Below are 15,871 nucleotides of genomic sequence, written 5' to 3'. Positions count from 1 at the left end.
AGGCAGGGGGTTATAACGGCGCAGGCAGGGGGTTATAACGGCGCAGGGAGGGGGTTATAACGGCGCAGGCAGGGGGTTATAACGGCGCAGGCAGGGGTTTATAACGGCGCAGGCAGGGGGTTATAACGGCGCAGGCAGGGTGTTATAACGGCGCAGGCAGGCGGTTATAACGGCGCAGGCAGGCGGTTATAACGGCGCAGGCAGGGGGATATAACGGCGCAGGCAGGGGGATATAACGGCGCAGGCAGGCGGTTATAACGGCGCAGGCAGGCGGTTATAACGGCGCAGGCAGGGGGTTATAACGGCGCAGGCAGGGGGTTATAACGGCGCAGGCAGGGGGATATAACGGCGCAGGCAGGGGGATATAACGGCGCAGGCAGGGGGTTATAACGGCGCAGGCAGGCGGTTATAACGGCGCAGGCAGGCGGTTATAACGGCGCAGGCAGGCGGTTATAACGGCGCAGGCAGGGGGATATAACGGCGCAGGCAGGGGGATATAACGGCGCAGGCAGGCGGTTATAACGGCGCAGGCAGGCGGTTATAACGGCGCAGGCAGGCGGTTATAACGGCGCAGGCAGGGGGATATAACGGCGCAGGCAGGGGGATATAACGGCGCAGGCAGGCGGTTATAACGGCGCAGGCAGGCGGTTATAACGGCGCAGGCAGGGGGATATAACGGCGCAGGCAGGGGGATATAACGGCGCAGGCAGGGGGTTATAACGGCGCAGGCAGGGGGTTATAACGGCGCAGGCAGGGGGATATAACGGCGCAGGCAGGCGGTTATAACGGCGCAGGCAGGGGGATATAACGCACACTGATATGTACTGCACGAGGTTAATATCATGAATAAGGTTATGTAGGTGACTGACAGATTGGCGCTGGTTTTGAGAAGACACCGAATAGCAGGACGCCGCTGTCTCCTCCTCATATGTCCGAGACACAAGACACCGCTCCGGGGTCCAGAAAAAGGAAATATTTTGGTTGCCAATAGCAACGCTGCTCAGGAGACCCCGTGACCTCCAGGCAGTGGGCGGGTCTACCATAGGCTCCACCTCCATATTTACACATTCAGACTCCTCCCCTGAGACAAGCAGACAACATAAATGTGACTTCCGCATTTCCCGCCTCCTCTCGGCTGTGCCGCCAGCTAGTGGGTAGGACATGTCACGTGGTTGCCCCGCCCACAGCCTCTGTCTGGTCTCCATGTCGCTGACCTCGGCTCTTTGAAGAGTCTGAAGCGGTTCCCTTTGCACATGCGCAGATCTTAGCAGCAGCTGCTGGTTACTATGACAACGGTGGACAACAGCTTTCCTTCCGTGACTGTCCCAGCATCCTCCGCGGCCCCCGCACCGGAGACTCATCGCAGGTAACAGCTTCTCCTATGTGATCCGCCCGCTGCCCATGTGTCCTGTACGGTGACCGCGGCGGGGGGGTCCGTGTGACCAGCGGCCCCCCCCCCATATAGAGATAATAGAGCCCCCCCCCATACAGAGATAATAGAGCCCCCCCCATATAGAGATAATAGAGCCCCCCATGCAGAGATAATAGAGCCCCCCCCCCATACAGAGATAATAGAGCCCCCCCCCCATACAGAGAGATAATAGAGCCGCCCCATACAGAGAGATAATAGAGCCCCCCCATATAGAGATAATAGAGCCCCCCCATATAGAGATAATAGAGCCCCCCCCCCCATATAGAGATAATAGAGCCCCCCCCATACAGAGATAATAGAGCCCCCCCCCATACAGAGATAATAGAGCCCCCCCATACAGAGAGATAATAGAGCCCCCCCATATAGAGATAATAGAGCCCCCCCATATAGAGATAATAGAGCCCCCCATACAGAGAGATAATAGAGCCCCCCCATACAGAGATAATAGAGCCCCCCCCATATACAGAGATAATAGAGCCCCCCCCATACAGAGATAATAGAGCCCCCCCATATACAGAGAGATAATAGAGCCCCCCATACAGAGATAATAGAGCCCCCCCCATATACAGAGAGATAATAGAGCCCCCCATACAGAGATAATAGAGCCCCCCCATACAGAGATAATAGAGCCCCCCCATATACAGAGAGATAATAGAGCCCCCCATACAGAGATAATAGAGCCCCCCCATATACAGAGATAATAGAGCCCCCCCATATACAGAGATAATAGAGCCCCCCCATACAGAGAGATAATAGAGCCCCCCCATACAGAGAGATAATAGAGCCCCCCCAATACAGAGATAATAGAGCCCCCCCCCCATACAGAGATAATAGAGCCCCCCCATACAGAGAGATAATAGAGCCCCCCCCATACAGAGAGATAATAGAGCCCCCCCATATAGAGATAATAGAGCCCCCCCATATAGAGATAATAGAGCCCCCCCAATACAGAGAGATAATAGAGCCCCCCCCATACAGAGAGATAATAGAGCCCCCCCATATAGAGATAATAGAGCCCCCCCATATAGAGATAATAGAGCCCCCCCATATAGAGATAATAGAGCCCCCCCATATAGAGATAATAGAGCCCCCCCATATAGAGATAATAGAGCCCCCCCAATACAGAGAGATAATAGAGCCCCCCCCCATACAGAGATAATAGAGCCCCCCCATACAGAGATAATAGAGCCCCCCCATATACAGAGAGATAATAGAGCCCCCCATACAGAGATAATAGAGCCCCCCCCATACAGAGATAATAGAGCCCCCCCATACAGAGATAATAGAGCCCCCCCATACAGAGAGACAATAGAGCCCCCATACAGAGAGATAATAGAGCCCCCCCATATAGAGATAATAGAGCACCCCCATATAGAGATAATAGAGCCCCCCATACAGAGATAATAGAGCCCTCCCATACAGAGATAATAGAGCCCCCCCAATACAGAGAGATAATAGAGCCCCCCATACAGAGATAATAGAGCCCCCCATACAGAGAGATAATAGAGCCCATCCATACAGAGATAATAGAGCCCCCCCATATACAGAGATAATAGAGCCCCCCCCATACAGAGATAATAGAGCCCCCCCATACAGAGATAATAGAGCCCCCCCATACAGAGATAATAGAGCCCCCCCCATACAGAGATAATAGAGCCCCCCATACAGAGATAATAGAGCCCCCCATACAGAGATAATAGAGCCCCCCATACAGAGAGATAATAGAGCCCCCCCATACAGAGAGACAATAGAGCCCCCCATACAGAGATAATAGAGCCCCCCCATATAGAGATAATAGAGCCCCCCCATATACAGAGAGATAATAGAGCCCCCCATACAGAGATAATAGAGCCCCCCCCATATACAGAGATAATAGAGCCCCCCCATACAGAGATAATAGAGCCCCCCCATACAGAGATAATAGAGCCCCCCCCATACAGAGATAATAGAGCCCCCCATACAGAGAGATAATAGAGCCCCCCCCCCCATACAGAGAGACAATAGAGCCCCCCATACAGAGAGATAATAGAGCCCCCCCATACAGAGAGATAATAGAGCCCCCCATATAGAGATAATAGAGCCCCCCAATACAGAGAGATAATAGAGCCCCCCATATAGAGATAATAGAGCCCCCCAATACAGAGAGATAATAGAGCCCCCATACAGAGAGATAATAGAGCCCCCCATACAGAGAGATAATAGAGCCCCCCATACAGAGAGATAATAGAGCCCCCCCCCCCATACAGAGAGATAATAGAGCCCCCCATACAGAGAGATAATAGAGCCCCCCATACAGAGATAATAGAGCCCCCCATACAGAGATAATAGAGCCCCCCATATAGAGATAATAGAGCCCCCCATATAGAGATAATAGAGCCCCCCCATACAGAGAGATAATAGAGGCCCCCCCATACAGAGAGATAATAGAGCCCCCCATACAGAGAGATAATAGAGCCCCCCATATATAGAGATAATAGAGCCCCCCCATATAGAGATAATAGAGCCCCCCATATAGAGATAATAGAGCCCCCCCATACAGAGAGATAATAGAGCCCCCCATATAGACATAATAGAGCCCCCCCATATAGACATAATAGAGCCCCCCCCATACAGAGAGATAATAGAGCCCCCCCAATACAGAGAGATAATAGAGCCCCCCAATACAGAGAGATAATAGAGCCCCCCCAATACAGAGAGATAATAGAGCCCCCCCCATACAGAGAGATAATAGAGCCCCCCATACAGAGAGATAATAGAGCCCCCCCCCATACAGAGAGATAATAGAGCCCCCCCCATACAGAGAGATAATAGCCCCCCCATATAGAGAGATAATAGAGCCCCCCCATACAGAGAGATAAGAGCCCCCCATACAGAGATAATAGAGCCCCCCATACAGAGAGATAATAGAGCCCCCCCCATACAGAGAGATAATAGAGCCCCCCCCATACAGAGAGATAATAGAGCCCCCCCATACAGAGAGATAATAGAGCCCCCCCATACAGAGAGATAATAGAGCCCCCCCATACAGAGAGATAATAGAGCCCCCCCATACAGAGAGATAATAGAGCCCCCCATACAGAGAGATAATAGAGCCCCCCATATATAGAGACAATAGAGCCCCCCCCATACAGAGAGATAATAGAGCCCCCCCATACAGAGAGATAATAGAGCCCCCCCATACAGAGAGATAATAGAACCCCCCATACAGAGAGATAATAGAGCCCCCCATACAGAGAGATAATAGAGCCCCCCATATATAGAGATAATAGAGCCCCCATATAGAGAGATAATAGAGCCCCCCATATATAGAGATAATAGAGCCCCCCCCATATAGAGATAATAGAGCCCCCCCAATACAGAGAGATAGCACGCCCCCCCCAATACAGAGAGAGAGCGCGCCCCCCCCAATACAGAGAGAGAGCGCGCCCCCCCCCCAATACAGAGAGAGAGCGCGCCCCCCCCTCCATACAGAGAGAGAGCGCGCCCCCCCTCCATACAGAGAGATAGCGCGCCCCCCCCTCCATACAGAGAGATAGCGCGCCCCCCCTCCATACAGAGAGATAGCGCGCCCCCCCCTCCATACAGAGAGATAGCGCGCCCCCCCTCCATACAGAGAGATAGCGCGCCCCCCCTCCATACAGAGAGATAGCGCGCCCCCCCTCCATACAGAGAGATAGCGCGCCCCCCCTCCATACAGAGAGATAATAGAGCCCCCCCATACAGAGAGATAATAGAGCCCCCCCATACAGAGATAATAGAGCCCCCCCATACAGAGATAATAGAGCCCCCCATACAGAGATAATAGAGCCCCCCATACAGAGATAATAGAGCCCCCCCATACAGAGAGACAATAGAGCCCCCCATACAGAGATAATAGAGCCCCCCCATATAGAGATAATAGAGCCCCCCCATATACAGAGAGATAATAGAGCCCCCCATACAGAGATAATAGAGCCCCCCCATATACAGAGATAATAGAGCCCCCCCATACAGAGATAATAGAGCCCCCCCATACAGAGATAATAGAGCCCCCCCATACAGAGATAATAGAGCCCCCCATACAGAGAGATAATAGAGCCCCCCCCCCATACAGAGAGACAATAGAGCCCCCCATACAGAGAGATAATAGAGCCCCCCCATACAGAGAGATAATAGAGCCCCCCATATAGAGATAATAGAGCCCCCCAATACAGAGAGATAATAGAGCCCCCCATATAGAGATAATAGAGCCCCCCAATACAGAGAGATAATAGAGCCCCCATACAGAGAGATAATAGAGCCCCCCATACAGAGAGATAATAGAGCCCCCCATACAGAGAGATAATAGAGCCCCCCCCCATACAGAGAGATAATAGAGCCCCCCATACAGAGAGATAATAGAGCCCCCCATACAGAGATAATAGAGCCCCCCATACAGAGATAATAGAGCCCCCCATATAGAGATAATAGAGCCCCCCATATAGAGATAATAGAGCCCCCCATACAGAGAGATAATAGAGCCCCCCCCATACAGAGAGATAATAGAGCCCCCCATACAGAGAGATAATAGAGCCCCCCATATATAGAGATAATAGAGCCCCCCCATATAGAGATAATAGAGCCCCCCATATAGAGATAATAGAGCCCCCCCATACAGAGAGATAATAGAGCCCCCCATATAGACATAATAGAGCCCCCCCATATAGACATAATAGAGCCCCCCCCCATACAGAGAGATAATAGAGCCCCCCCAATACAGAGAGATAATAGAGCCCCCCCAATACAGAGAGATAATAGAGCCCCCCCAATACAGAGAGATAATAGAGCCCCCCCATACAGAGAGATAATAGAGCCCCCCCATACAGAGAGATAATAGAGCCCCCCCCATACAGAGAGATAATAGAGCCCCCCCCATACAGAGAGATAATAGCCCCCCCATATAGAGAGATAATAGAGCCCCCCCATACAGAGAGATAAGAGCCCCCCATACAGAGATAATAGAGCCCCCCATACAGAGAGATAATAGAGCCCCCCCCATACAGAGAGATAATAGAGCCCCCCCCCATACAGAGAGATAATAGAGCCCCCCCATACAGAGAGATAATAGAGCCCCCCCATACAGAGAGATAATAGAGCCCCCCCATACAGAGAGATAATAGAGCCCCCCCATACAGAGAGATAATAGAGCCCCCCATACAGAGAGATAATAGAGCCCCCCATATATAGAGACAATAGAGCCCCCCCCATACAGAGAGATAATAGAGCCCCCCCATACAGAGAGATAATAGAGCCCCCCCATACAGAGAGATAATAGAACCCCCCATACAGAGAGATAATAGAGCCCCCCATACAGAGAGATAATAGAGCCCCCCATATATAGAGATAATAGAGCCCCCATATAGAGAGATAATAGAGCCCCCCATATATAGAGATAATAGAGCCCCCCCCATATAGAGATAATAGAGCCCCCCCAATACAGAGAGATAGCACGCCCCCCCCAATACAGAGAGAGAGCGCGCCCCCCCAATACAGAGAGAGAGCGCGCCCCCCCCCCAATACAGAGAGAGAGCGCGCCCCCCCTCCATACAGAGAGATAGCGCGCCCCCCCTCCATACAGAGAGATAGCGCGCCCCCCCCTCCATACAGAGAGATAGCGCGCCCCCCCTCCATACAGAGAGATAGCGCGCCCCCCCCTCCATACAGAGAGATAGCGCGCCCCCCCCTCCATACAGAGAGATAGCGCGCCCCCCCTCCATACAGAGAGATAGCGCGCCCCCCCTCCATACAGAGAGATAGCGCGCCCCCCCTCCATACAGAGAGCGCGCCCCCCCCCTCCATACAGAGAGATAGCGCGCCCCCCCTCCATACAGAGAGATAGCGCGCCCCCCCTCCATACAGAGAGATAGCGCGCCCCCCCTCCATACAGAGAGAGAGCGCGCCCCCCCTCCATACAGAGAGAGAGCGCGCCCCCCCTCCATACAGAGAGAGCGCGCCCCCCTCCATACAGAGAGAGAGCGCGCCCCCCCTCCATACAGAGAGAGAGCGCGCCCCCCCCTCCATACAGAGAGAGAGCGCGCCCCCCCTCCATACAGAGAGAGAGCGCGCCCCCCCTCCATACAGAGAGAGAGCGCGCCCCCCCTCCATACAGAGAGAGAGCGCGCCCCCCCTCCATACAGAGAGAGAGCGCGCCCCCCCCCCCATATAGAGAGAGAGCGCGCCCCCCCCTCCATACAGAGAGAGAGCGCGCCCCCCCCTCCATACAGAGAGAGAGCGCGCCCCCCCTCCATACAGAGAGAGAGCGCGCCCCCCCTCCATACAGAGAGAGAGCGCGCCCCCCCTCCATACAGAGAGAGAGCGCGCCCCCCCCTCCATACAGAGAGAGAGCGCGCCCCCCCTCCATACAGAGAGAGAGCGCGCCCCCCCTCCATACAGAGAGAGAGAGCGCGCCCCCCCTCCATACAGAGAGAGAGAGCGCGCCCCCCCTCCATTCAGAGAGAGAGAGCGCGCCCCCCCTCCATACAGAGAGAGAGAGCGCGCCCCCCCCTCCATACAGAGAGAGAGAGCGCGCCCCCCCTCCATACAGAGAGAGAGAGCGCGCCCCCCCTCCATACAGAGAGAGAGAGCGCGCCCCCCCTCCATACAGAGAGAGAGAGCGCGCCCCCCCTCCATACAGAGAGAGAGAGCGCGCCCCCCCTCCATACAGAGAGAGAGAGAGCGCGCCCCCCCCCCATACAGAGAGAGAGAGAGCGCGCCCCCCCCCCATACAGAGAGAGAGAGAGCGCGCCCCCCCTCCATACAGAGAGAGAGAGAGCGCGCCCCCCCTCCATACAGAGAGAGAGAGCGCGCCCCCCCTCCATACAGAGAGAGAGAGCGCGCCCCCCCTCCATACAGAGAGAGAGAGCGCGCCCCCCCCTCCATACAGAGAGAGAGCGCGCCCCCCCTCCATACAGAGAGAGAGAGCGCGCCCCCCCTCCATACAGAGAGAGAGAGCGCGCCCCCCCTCCATACAGAGAGAGAGAGCGCGCCCCCCCTCCATACAGAGAGAGAGAGCGCGCCCCCCCCTCCATACAGAGAGAGAGAGCGCGCCCCCCCTCCATACAGAGAGAGAGAGCGCGCCCCCCCCTCCATACAGAGAGAGAGAGCGCGCCCCCCCTCCATACAGAGAGAGAGAGCGCGCCCCCCCTCCATACAGAGAGAGAGAGCGCGCCCCCCCTCCATACAGAGAGAGAGAGCGCGCCCCCCCTCCATACAGAGAGAGAGAGCGCGCCCCCCCTCCATACAGAGAGAGAGAGCGCGCCCCCCCTCCATACAGAGAGAGAGAGCGCGCCCCCCCTCCATACAGAGAGAGAGAGCGCGCCCCCCCTCCATACAGAGAGAGAGAGCGCGCCCCCCCTCCATACAGAGAGAGAGAGCGCCCCCCCCCTCCATACAGAGAGAGAGAGCGCGCCCCCCCCTCCATACAGAGAGAGAGAGCGCGCCCCCCCTCCATACAGAGAGAGAGAGCGCGCCCCCCCTCCATACAGAGAGAGAGAGCGCGCCCCCCCTCCATACAGAGAGAGAGAGCGCGCCCCCCCCTCCATACAGAGAGAGAGAGCGCGCCCCCCCTCCATACAGAGAGAGAGAGCGCGCCCCCCCCTCCATACAGAGAGAGAGAGCGCGCCCCCCCCTCCATACAGAGAGAGAGAGCGCGCCCCCCCTCCATACAGAGAGAGAGAGCGCGCCCCCCCTCCATACAGAGAGAGAGAGCGCGCCCCCCCCTCCATACAGAGAGAGAGAGCGCGCCCCCCCTCCATACAGAGAGAGAGAGCGCGCCCCCCCTCCATACAGAGAGAGAGCGCGCCCCCCCTCCATACAGAGAGAGAGCGCGCCCCCCCTCCATACAGAGAGAGAGCGCGCCCCCCCTCCATACAGAGAGAGAGCGCGCCCCCCCCCCACACAGAGAGAGAGCGCGCCCCCCCCTCCATACAGAGAGAGAGCGCGCCCCCCCTCCATACAGAGAGAGAGCGCGCCCCCCCCATACAGAGAGAGAGAGCGCGCCCCCCCCCATACAGAGAGATAGCGCGCCCCCCCCCCCATACAGAGAGATAGCGCCCCCCCCCCCCATACAGAGAGATGGCGTACACCTGTAAGTGGGGGTCATCCTCTAGGTATAGCTATATGAAGGCTCCAAGATGTGTTTTAACCTATTCACTGCTGATTCTTCATCGTCTATCCTCCCCCGGCTGCTGTGACATGACTCCGTAGTTCTTCTCCATGTCACCCTATGGTGTTTGGGGGGGGGGGGGGGCCTGACCTCTGATCTTCTGCTGTGTTACAGGGGTTGGCTGCCATTTATCAGAGCTGCATGTGATGGTGGATGTGACACCATGAACATCCCTGAGGTGGAGGAGCACATCTCTCAGAAGTACGACATCAAGAAGCGCCTGGGAAAGGGGGTGAGTCCATATATACTATATACTATGCGTTATCTCCAGGGGAGGGGTGAGTCCATATATACTATATACTGTACGTTATCTCCTGGGGAGGGGTGAGTCCATATATACTGTATACTGTACATTATCTCCTGGGGAGGGGTGAGTCCATATATACTATATACTATGCGTTATCTCCAGGGGAGGGGTGAGTCCATATATACTGTATACTGTACATTATCTCCTGGGGAGGGGTGAGTCCATATATACTATATACTATGCGTTATCTCCTGGGGAGGGGTGAGTCCATATATACTATATACTATGCGTTATCTCCAGGGGAGGGGTGAGTCCATATATACTATATACTGTACGTTATCTCCTGGGGAGGGGTGAGTCCATATATACTATATACTATGCGTTATCTCCAGGGGAGGGGTGAGTCCATATATACTATATACTGTACGTTATCTCCAGGGGAGGGGTGAGTCCATATATACTGTATACTGTACATTATCTCCTGGGGAGGGGTGAGTCCATATATACTATATACTATGCGTTATCTCCTGGGGAGGGGTGAGTCCATATATACTATATACTATGCGTTATCTCCAGGGGAGGGGTGAGTCCATATATACTATATACTGTACGTTATCTCCAGGGGAGGGGTGAGTCCATATATACTATACGTTATCTCCAGGGGAGGGGTGAGTCCATATATACTGTACGTTATCTCCTGGGGAGGGATGAGTCCATATATACTATATACTGTACATTATCTCCTGGGGAGGGGTGAGTCCATATATACTATATACTGTACGTTATCTCCTGGGGAGGGGTGAGTCCATATATACTATATACTGTACATTATCTCCTGGGGAGGGATGAGTCCATATATACTATATACTATGCGTTATCTCCAGGGTAGGGGTGAGTCCATATATACTATATACTGTACGTTATCTCCAGGGGAGGGGTGAGTCCATATATACTATATACTGTACATTATCTCCAGGGTAGGGGTGAGTCCATATATACTGTATACTGTACATTATCTCCTGGGGAGGGGTGAGTCCATATATACTATATACTGTACATTATCTCCTGGGGAGGGGTGAGTCCATATATACTATATACTGTACGTTATCTCTTTGGGAGGGGTGAGTCCATATATACTATATACTGTATGTTATCTCCAGGGGAGGGGTGAGTCCATATATACTATATACTGTATGTTATCTCCTGGGGAGGGGTGAGTCCATATATACTATATACTATGCGTTATCTCCAGGGGAGGGGTGAGTCCATATATACTATATACTGTACGTTATCTCCAGGGGAGGGGTGAGTCCATATATACTATACGTTATCTCCCGGGGAGGGGTGAGTCCATATATATTATATACTATACGTTATCTCCTGTGGAGGGGTGAGTCCATATATACTATATTCTATACGTTATCTCCTGGGGAGGAGTGAGTCCATATATACTATACGTTATCTCCTGTGGAGGGGTGAGTCCATATATACTATATTCTATACGTTATCTCCTGGGGAGGGGTGAGTCCATATATACTATATACTATGCGTTATCTTCAGGGGAGGGGTGAGTCCATATATACTATATACTATGCGTTATCTCCTGGGGAGGGGTGAGTCCACATATATTATATACTATGTGTTATCTTCAGGGGAGGGGTGAGTCCATATATACTATATACTATACGTTATCTCCCGGGGAGGGGTGAGTCCATATATATTATATACTATACGTTATCTCCAGGGGAGGGGTGAGTCCATATATACTATATTCTATACGTTATCTCCTGGGGAGGAGTGAGTCCATATATACTATACGTTATCTCCTGTGGAGGGGTGAGTCCATATATACTATATTCTATACGTTATCCTGGGGAGGGGTGAGTCCATATATACTATATACTATGCGTTATCTTCAGGGGAGGGGTGAGTCCATATATACTATATACTATGCGTTATCTCCTGGGAAGGGGTGAGTCCATATATACTATATACTGTACGTTATCTCCTGGGGAGGGGTGAGTCCATATATACTATATACTGTACGTTATCTCCAGGGGAGGGGTGAGTCCATATATACTGTACGTTATCTCCAGGGGAGGGGTGAGTCCATATATACTGTACGTTATCTCCTGGGGAGGGGTGAGTCCATATATACTATATACTGTACGTTATCTCCAGGGGAGGGGTGAGTCCATATATACTATATACTGTACGTTATCTCCAGGGGAGGAGTGAGTCCATATATATACTGTACGTTATCTCCTGGGGAGGGGTGAGTCCATATATACTGTACGTTATCTCCTGGGGAGGGTTGAGTCCATATATACTATACGTTATCTCCTGTGGAGTGGCGAGTCCATATATACTATATACTGTACGTTATCTCCAGGGGAGGGGTGAGTCCATATATACTATATGTTATCTCCTGGGGAGGGGTGAGTCCATATATACTATATGTTATTTCCTGGGGAGGGGTGAGTCCATATATACTGTACGTTATCTCCTGGGTAAGGGTTAGGCCATATATACTATATACTGTACGTTATCTCCTGGGGAGGGTTGAGTCCATATATACTATATACTGTACGTTATCTCCTGGGGAGGGTTGAGTCCATATATACTATATACTGTACGTTGTCTCCAGGGGAGGGGTGAGTCCATATATACTATATACTGTACGTTATCTCCTGGGGAGGGTTGAGTCCATATTTATTATATACTGTACGTTATCTCCAGGGGAGGGGTGAGTCCATATATACTATATGTTATCTCCTGGGGAGGGGTGAGTCCATATATACTGTACGTTATCTCCTGGGGAGGGTTGAGTCCATATATACTATATACTGTACGTTATCTCCTGGGAAGGGGTGAGTCCATATATACTATATACTATACGTTATCTCCTGGGGGGGGTGAGTCCATATATACTATATACTGTACGTTATCTCCAGGGGAGGGGTGAGTCCATATATACTATACGTTATCTCCTGGGGAGGGGTGAGTCCATATATATTATATACTGTACGTTATCTCCTGGGGAGGGGTGAGTCCATATATACTATATACTGTTCGGTATCTCCAGGGGAGGGGTGAGTCCATATATACTGTACGTTATCTCCAGGGGAGGGGTGAGTCCATATATACTATATACTGTAAGTTTTCTCCTGGGGAGGGGTGAATCCATATATACTATATACTGTACGTTATCTCCTGGGGAGGGGTGAGTCCATATATACTATATACTATACGTTATCTCCTGGGGACGGGCGAGTCCATATATACTATATACTGTACGTTATCTCCTGGGGAGGGGTGAGTCCATATATACTATATACTGTACGTTATCTCCTGGGCAGGGGTGAGTCCATATATATCCTGTACGTTTTCTCCAGGGGAGGGGTGAGTCCATATATACTATATACTGTACATTATCTCCTGGGGAGGGGTGAGTCCATATATACTATATACTGTACGGTATCTCCAGGGGAGGGGTGAGTCCATATATACTGTACGGTGTCTCCAGGGGAGGGGTGAGTCCATATATACTATATACTGTATGTTATCTCCAGGGGAGGGGTGAGTCCATATATACTATATACTGTACGTTATCTCCAGGGGAGGGGTGAGTCCATATATACTATATACTGTACGTTATCTCCAGGGGAGGGGTGAGTCCATATATACTATATACTGTACGTTATCTCCTAGGTAGGGGTGAGTCCATATATACTATATACTATATGTTATCTCCTGGGGAGGGGTGAGTCCATATATACTATATACTGTACGTTATCTCCTGGGGAGGGGTGAGTCCATATATACTATACGTTATCTCCTGGGGAGGGGTGAGTCCATATATATTATATACTGTACGTTATCTCCTGGGTGACAGGGGTGAGTCCATATATACTATATACTGTACGGTATCTCCAGGGGAGGGGTGAGTCCATATATACTATACGTTATCTCCTGGGGAGGGGTGAGTCCATATATACTATGTACTGTACGTTATCTCCTGGGGAGGGTTGAGTCCATATATACTATGCGTTATCTCCTGGGGAGGGGTGAGTCCATATATACTATATACTGTACGGTATCTCCAGGGGAGGGGTGAGTCCATATATACTGTACGGTATCTCCAGGGGAGGGGTGAGTCCATATATACTGTACGGTATCTCCAGGGGAGGGGTGAGTCCATATATACTGTACGGTATCTCCAGGGGAGGGGTGAGTCCATATATACTGTACGTTATCTCCAGGGGAGGGGTGAGTCCATATATACTATATACTGTACGTTATCTCCTGGGGAGGGGTGAGTCCATATATACTATATACTGTACGTTATCTCCTGGGAAGGGGTGAGTCCATATATATCCTGTACGTTATCTCCTGGGGAGGGGTGAGTCCATATATACTGTACGTTATCTCCAGGGGAGGGGTGAGTCCATATATACTATATACTGTACATTATCTCCTGGGGAGGGGTGAGTCCATATATACTATATACTGTACATTATCTCCTGGGGAGGGGTGAGTCCATATATACTATATACTGTACGGTATCTCCAGGGGAGGGGTGAGTCCATATATACTGTACGGTGTCTCCAGGGGAGGGGTGAGTCCATATATACTATATACTGTATGTTATCTCCAGGGGAGGGGTGAGTCCATATATACTATATACTGTACGTTATCTCCAGGGGAGGGGTGAGTCCATATATACTATATACTGTACGTTATCTCCAGGGGAGGGGTGAGTCCATATATACTATATACTGTACGTTATCTCCTGGGTAGGGGTGAGTCCATATATACTATATACTATATGTTATCTCCTGGGGAGGGGTGAGTCCATATATACTATATACTGTACGTTATCTCCTGGGGAGGGGTGAGTCCATATATACTATACGTTATCTCCTGGGGAGGGGTGAGTCCATATATATTATATACTGTACGTTATCTCCTGGGTGACAGGGGTGAGTCCATATATACTATATACTGTACGGTATCTCCAGGGGAGGGGTGAGTCCATATATACTATACGTTATCTCCTGGGGAGGGGTGAGTCCATATATACTATGTACTGTACGTTATCTCCTGGGGAGGGTTGAGTCCATATATACTATGCGTTATCTCCTGGGGAGGGGTGAGTCCATATATACTATATACTGTACGGTATCTCCAGGGGAGGGGTGAGTCCATATATACTGTACGGTATCTCCAGGGGAGGGGTGAGTCCATATATACTGTACGGTATCTCCAGGGGAGGGGTGAGTCCATATATACTGTACGGTATCTCCAGGGGAGGGGTGAGTCCATATATACTGTACGTTATCTCCAGGGGAGGGGTGAGTCCATATATACTATATACTGTACGTTATCTCCTGGGGAGGGGTGAGTCCATATATACTATATACTGTACGTTATCTCCTGGGAAGGGGTGAGTCCATATATATCCTGTACGTTATCTCCTGGGGAGGGGTGAGTCCATATATACTGTACGTTATCTCCAGGGGAGGGGTGAGTCCATATATACTATATACTGTACATTATCTCCTGGGGAGGGGTGAGTCCATATATACTATACGTTATCTCCTGGGGAGGGGTGAGTCCATATATACTATATACTGTACGTTATCTCCTGGGGAGGGGTGAGTCCATATATACTATACGTTATCTCCTGGGGAGGGGTGAGTCCATATATATTATATACTGTACGTTATCTCCTGGGTGACAGGGGTGAGTCCATATATACTGTACGTTATCTCCTGGGGAGGGGCGAGTCCATATATACTATATACTGTACGGTATCTCCAGGGGAGGGGTGAGTCCATATATACTATACGTTATCTCCTGGGGAGGGGTGAGTCCATATATACTATGTACTGTACGTTATCTCCTGGGGAGGGTTGAGTCCATATATACTATATACTGTACGGTATCTCCAGGGGAGGGGTGAGTCCATATATACTGTACGGTGTCTCCAGGGGAGGGGTGAGTCCAT

At 51.4% G+C, this 15,871-nt stretch overlaps 1 protein-coding gene across 1 annotated transcript in view; it reads left to right on the top strand.

Moving 5' to 3' along the window:
- Nucleotides 1-1,211: 1,211 nt before the first annotated feature.
- The window catches only part of MAPK15 (mitogen-activated protein kinase 15), a 53,695-nt gene continuing 39,035 nt past the window's right edge, over nt 1,212-15,871 (top strand). The window contains exons 1-2 of the mRNA XM_040432631.1: nt 1,212-1,366; nt 9,729-9,846. Of these exons, the coding sequence (XP_040288565.1) occupies nt 1,287-1,366; nt 9,729-9,846 (198 nt within the window). The 5' untranslated portion in view covers nt 1,212-1,286. The remainder of the gene's footprint in view (nt 1,367-9,728; nt 9,847-15,871) is intronic.

The sequence above is a fragment of the Bufo bufo genome, chromosome 5 (assembly GCF_905171765.1).
Source record: "Bufo bufo chromosome 5, aBufBuf1.1, whole genome shotgun sequence".
NCBI classification, from domain to species: Eukaryota; Metazoa; Chordata; class Amphibia; order Anura; family Bufonidae; genus Bufo; species Bufo bufo.
The sequence above is the reverse complement of the archived record's forward strand: the minus strand, read 5'-3'. Positions and strand labels throughout refer to the sequence as shown.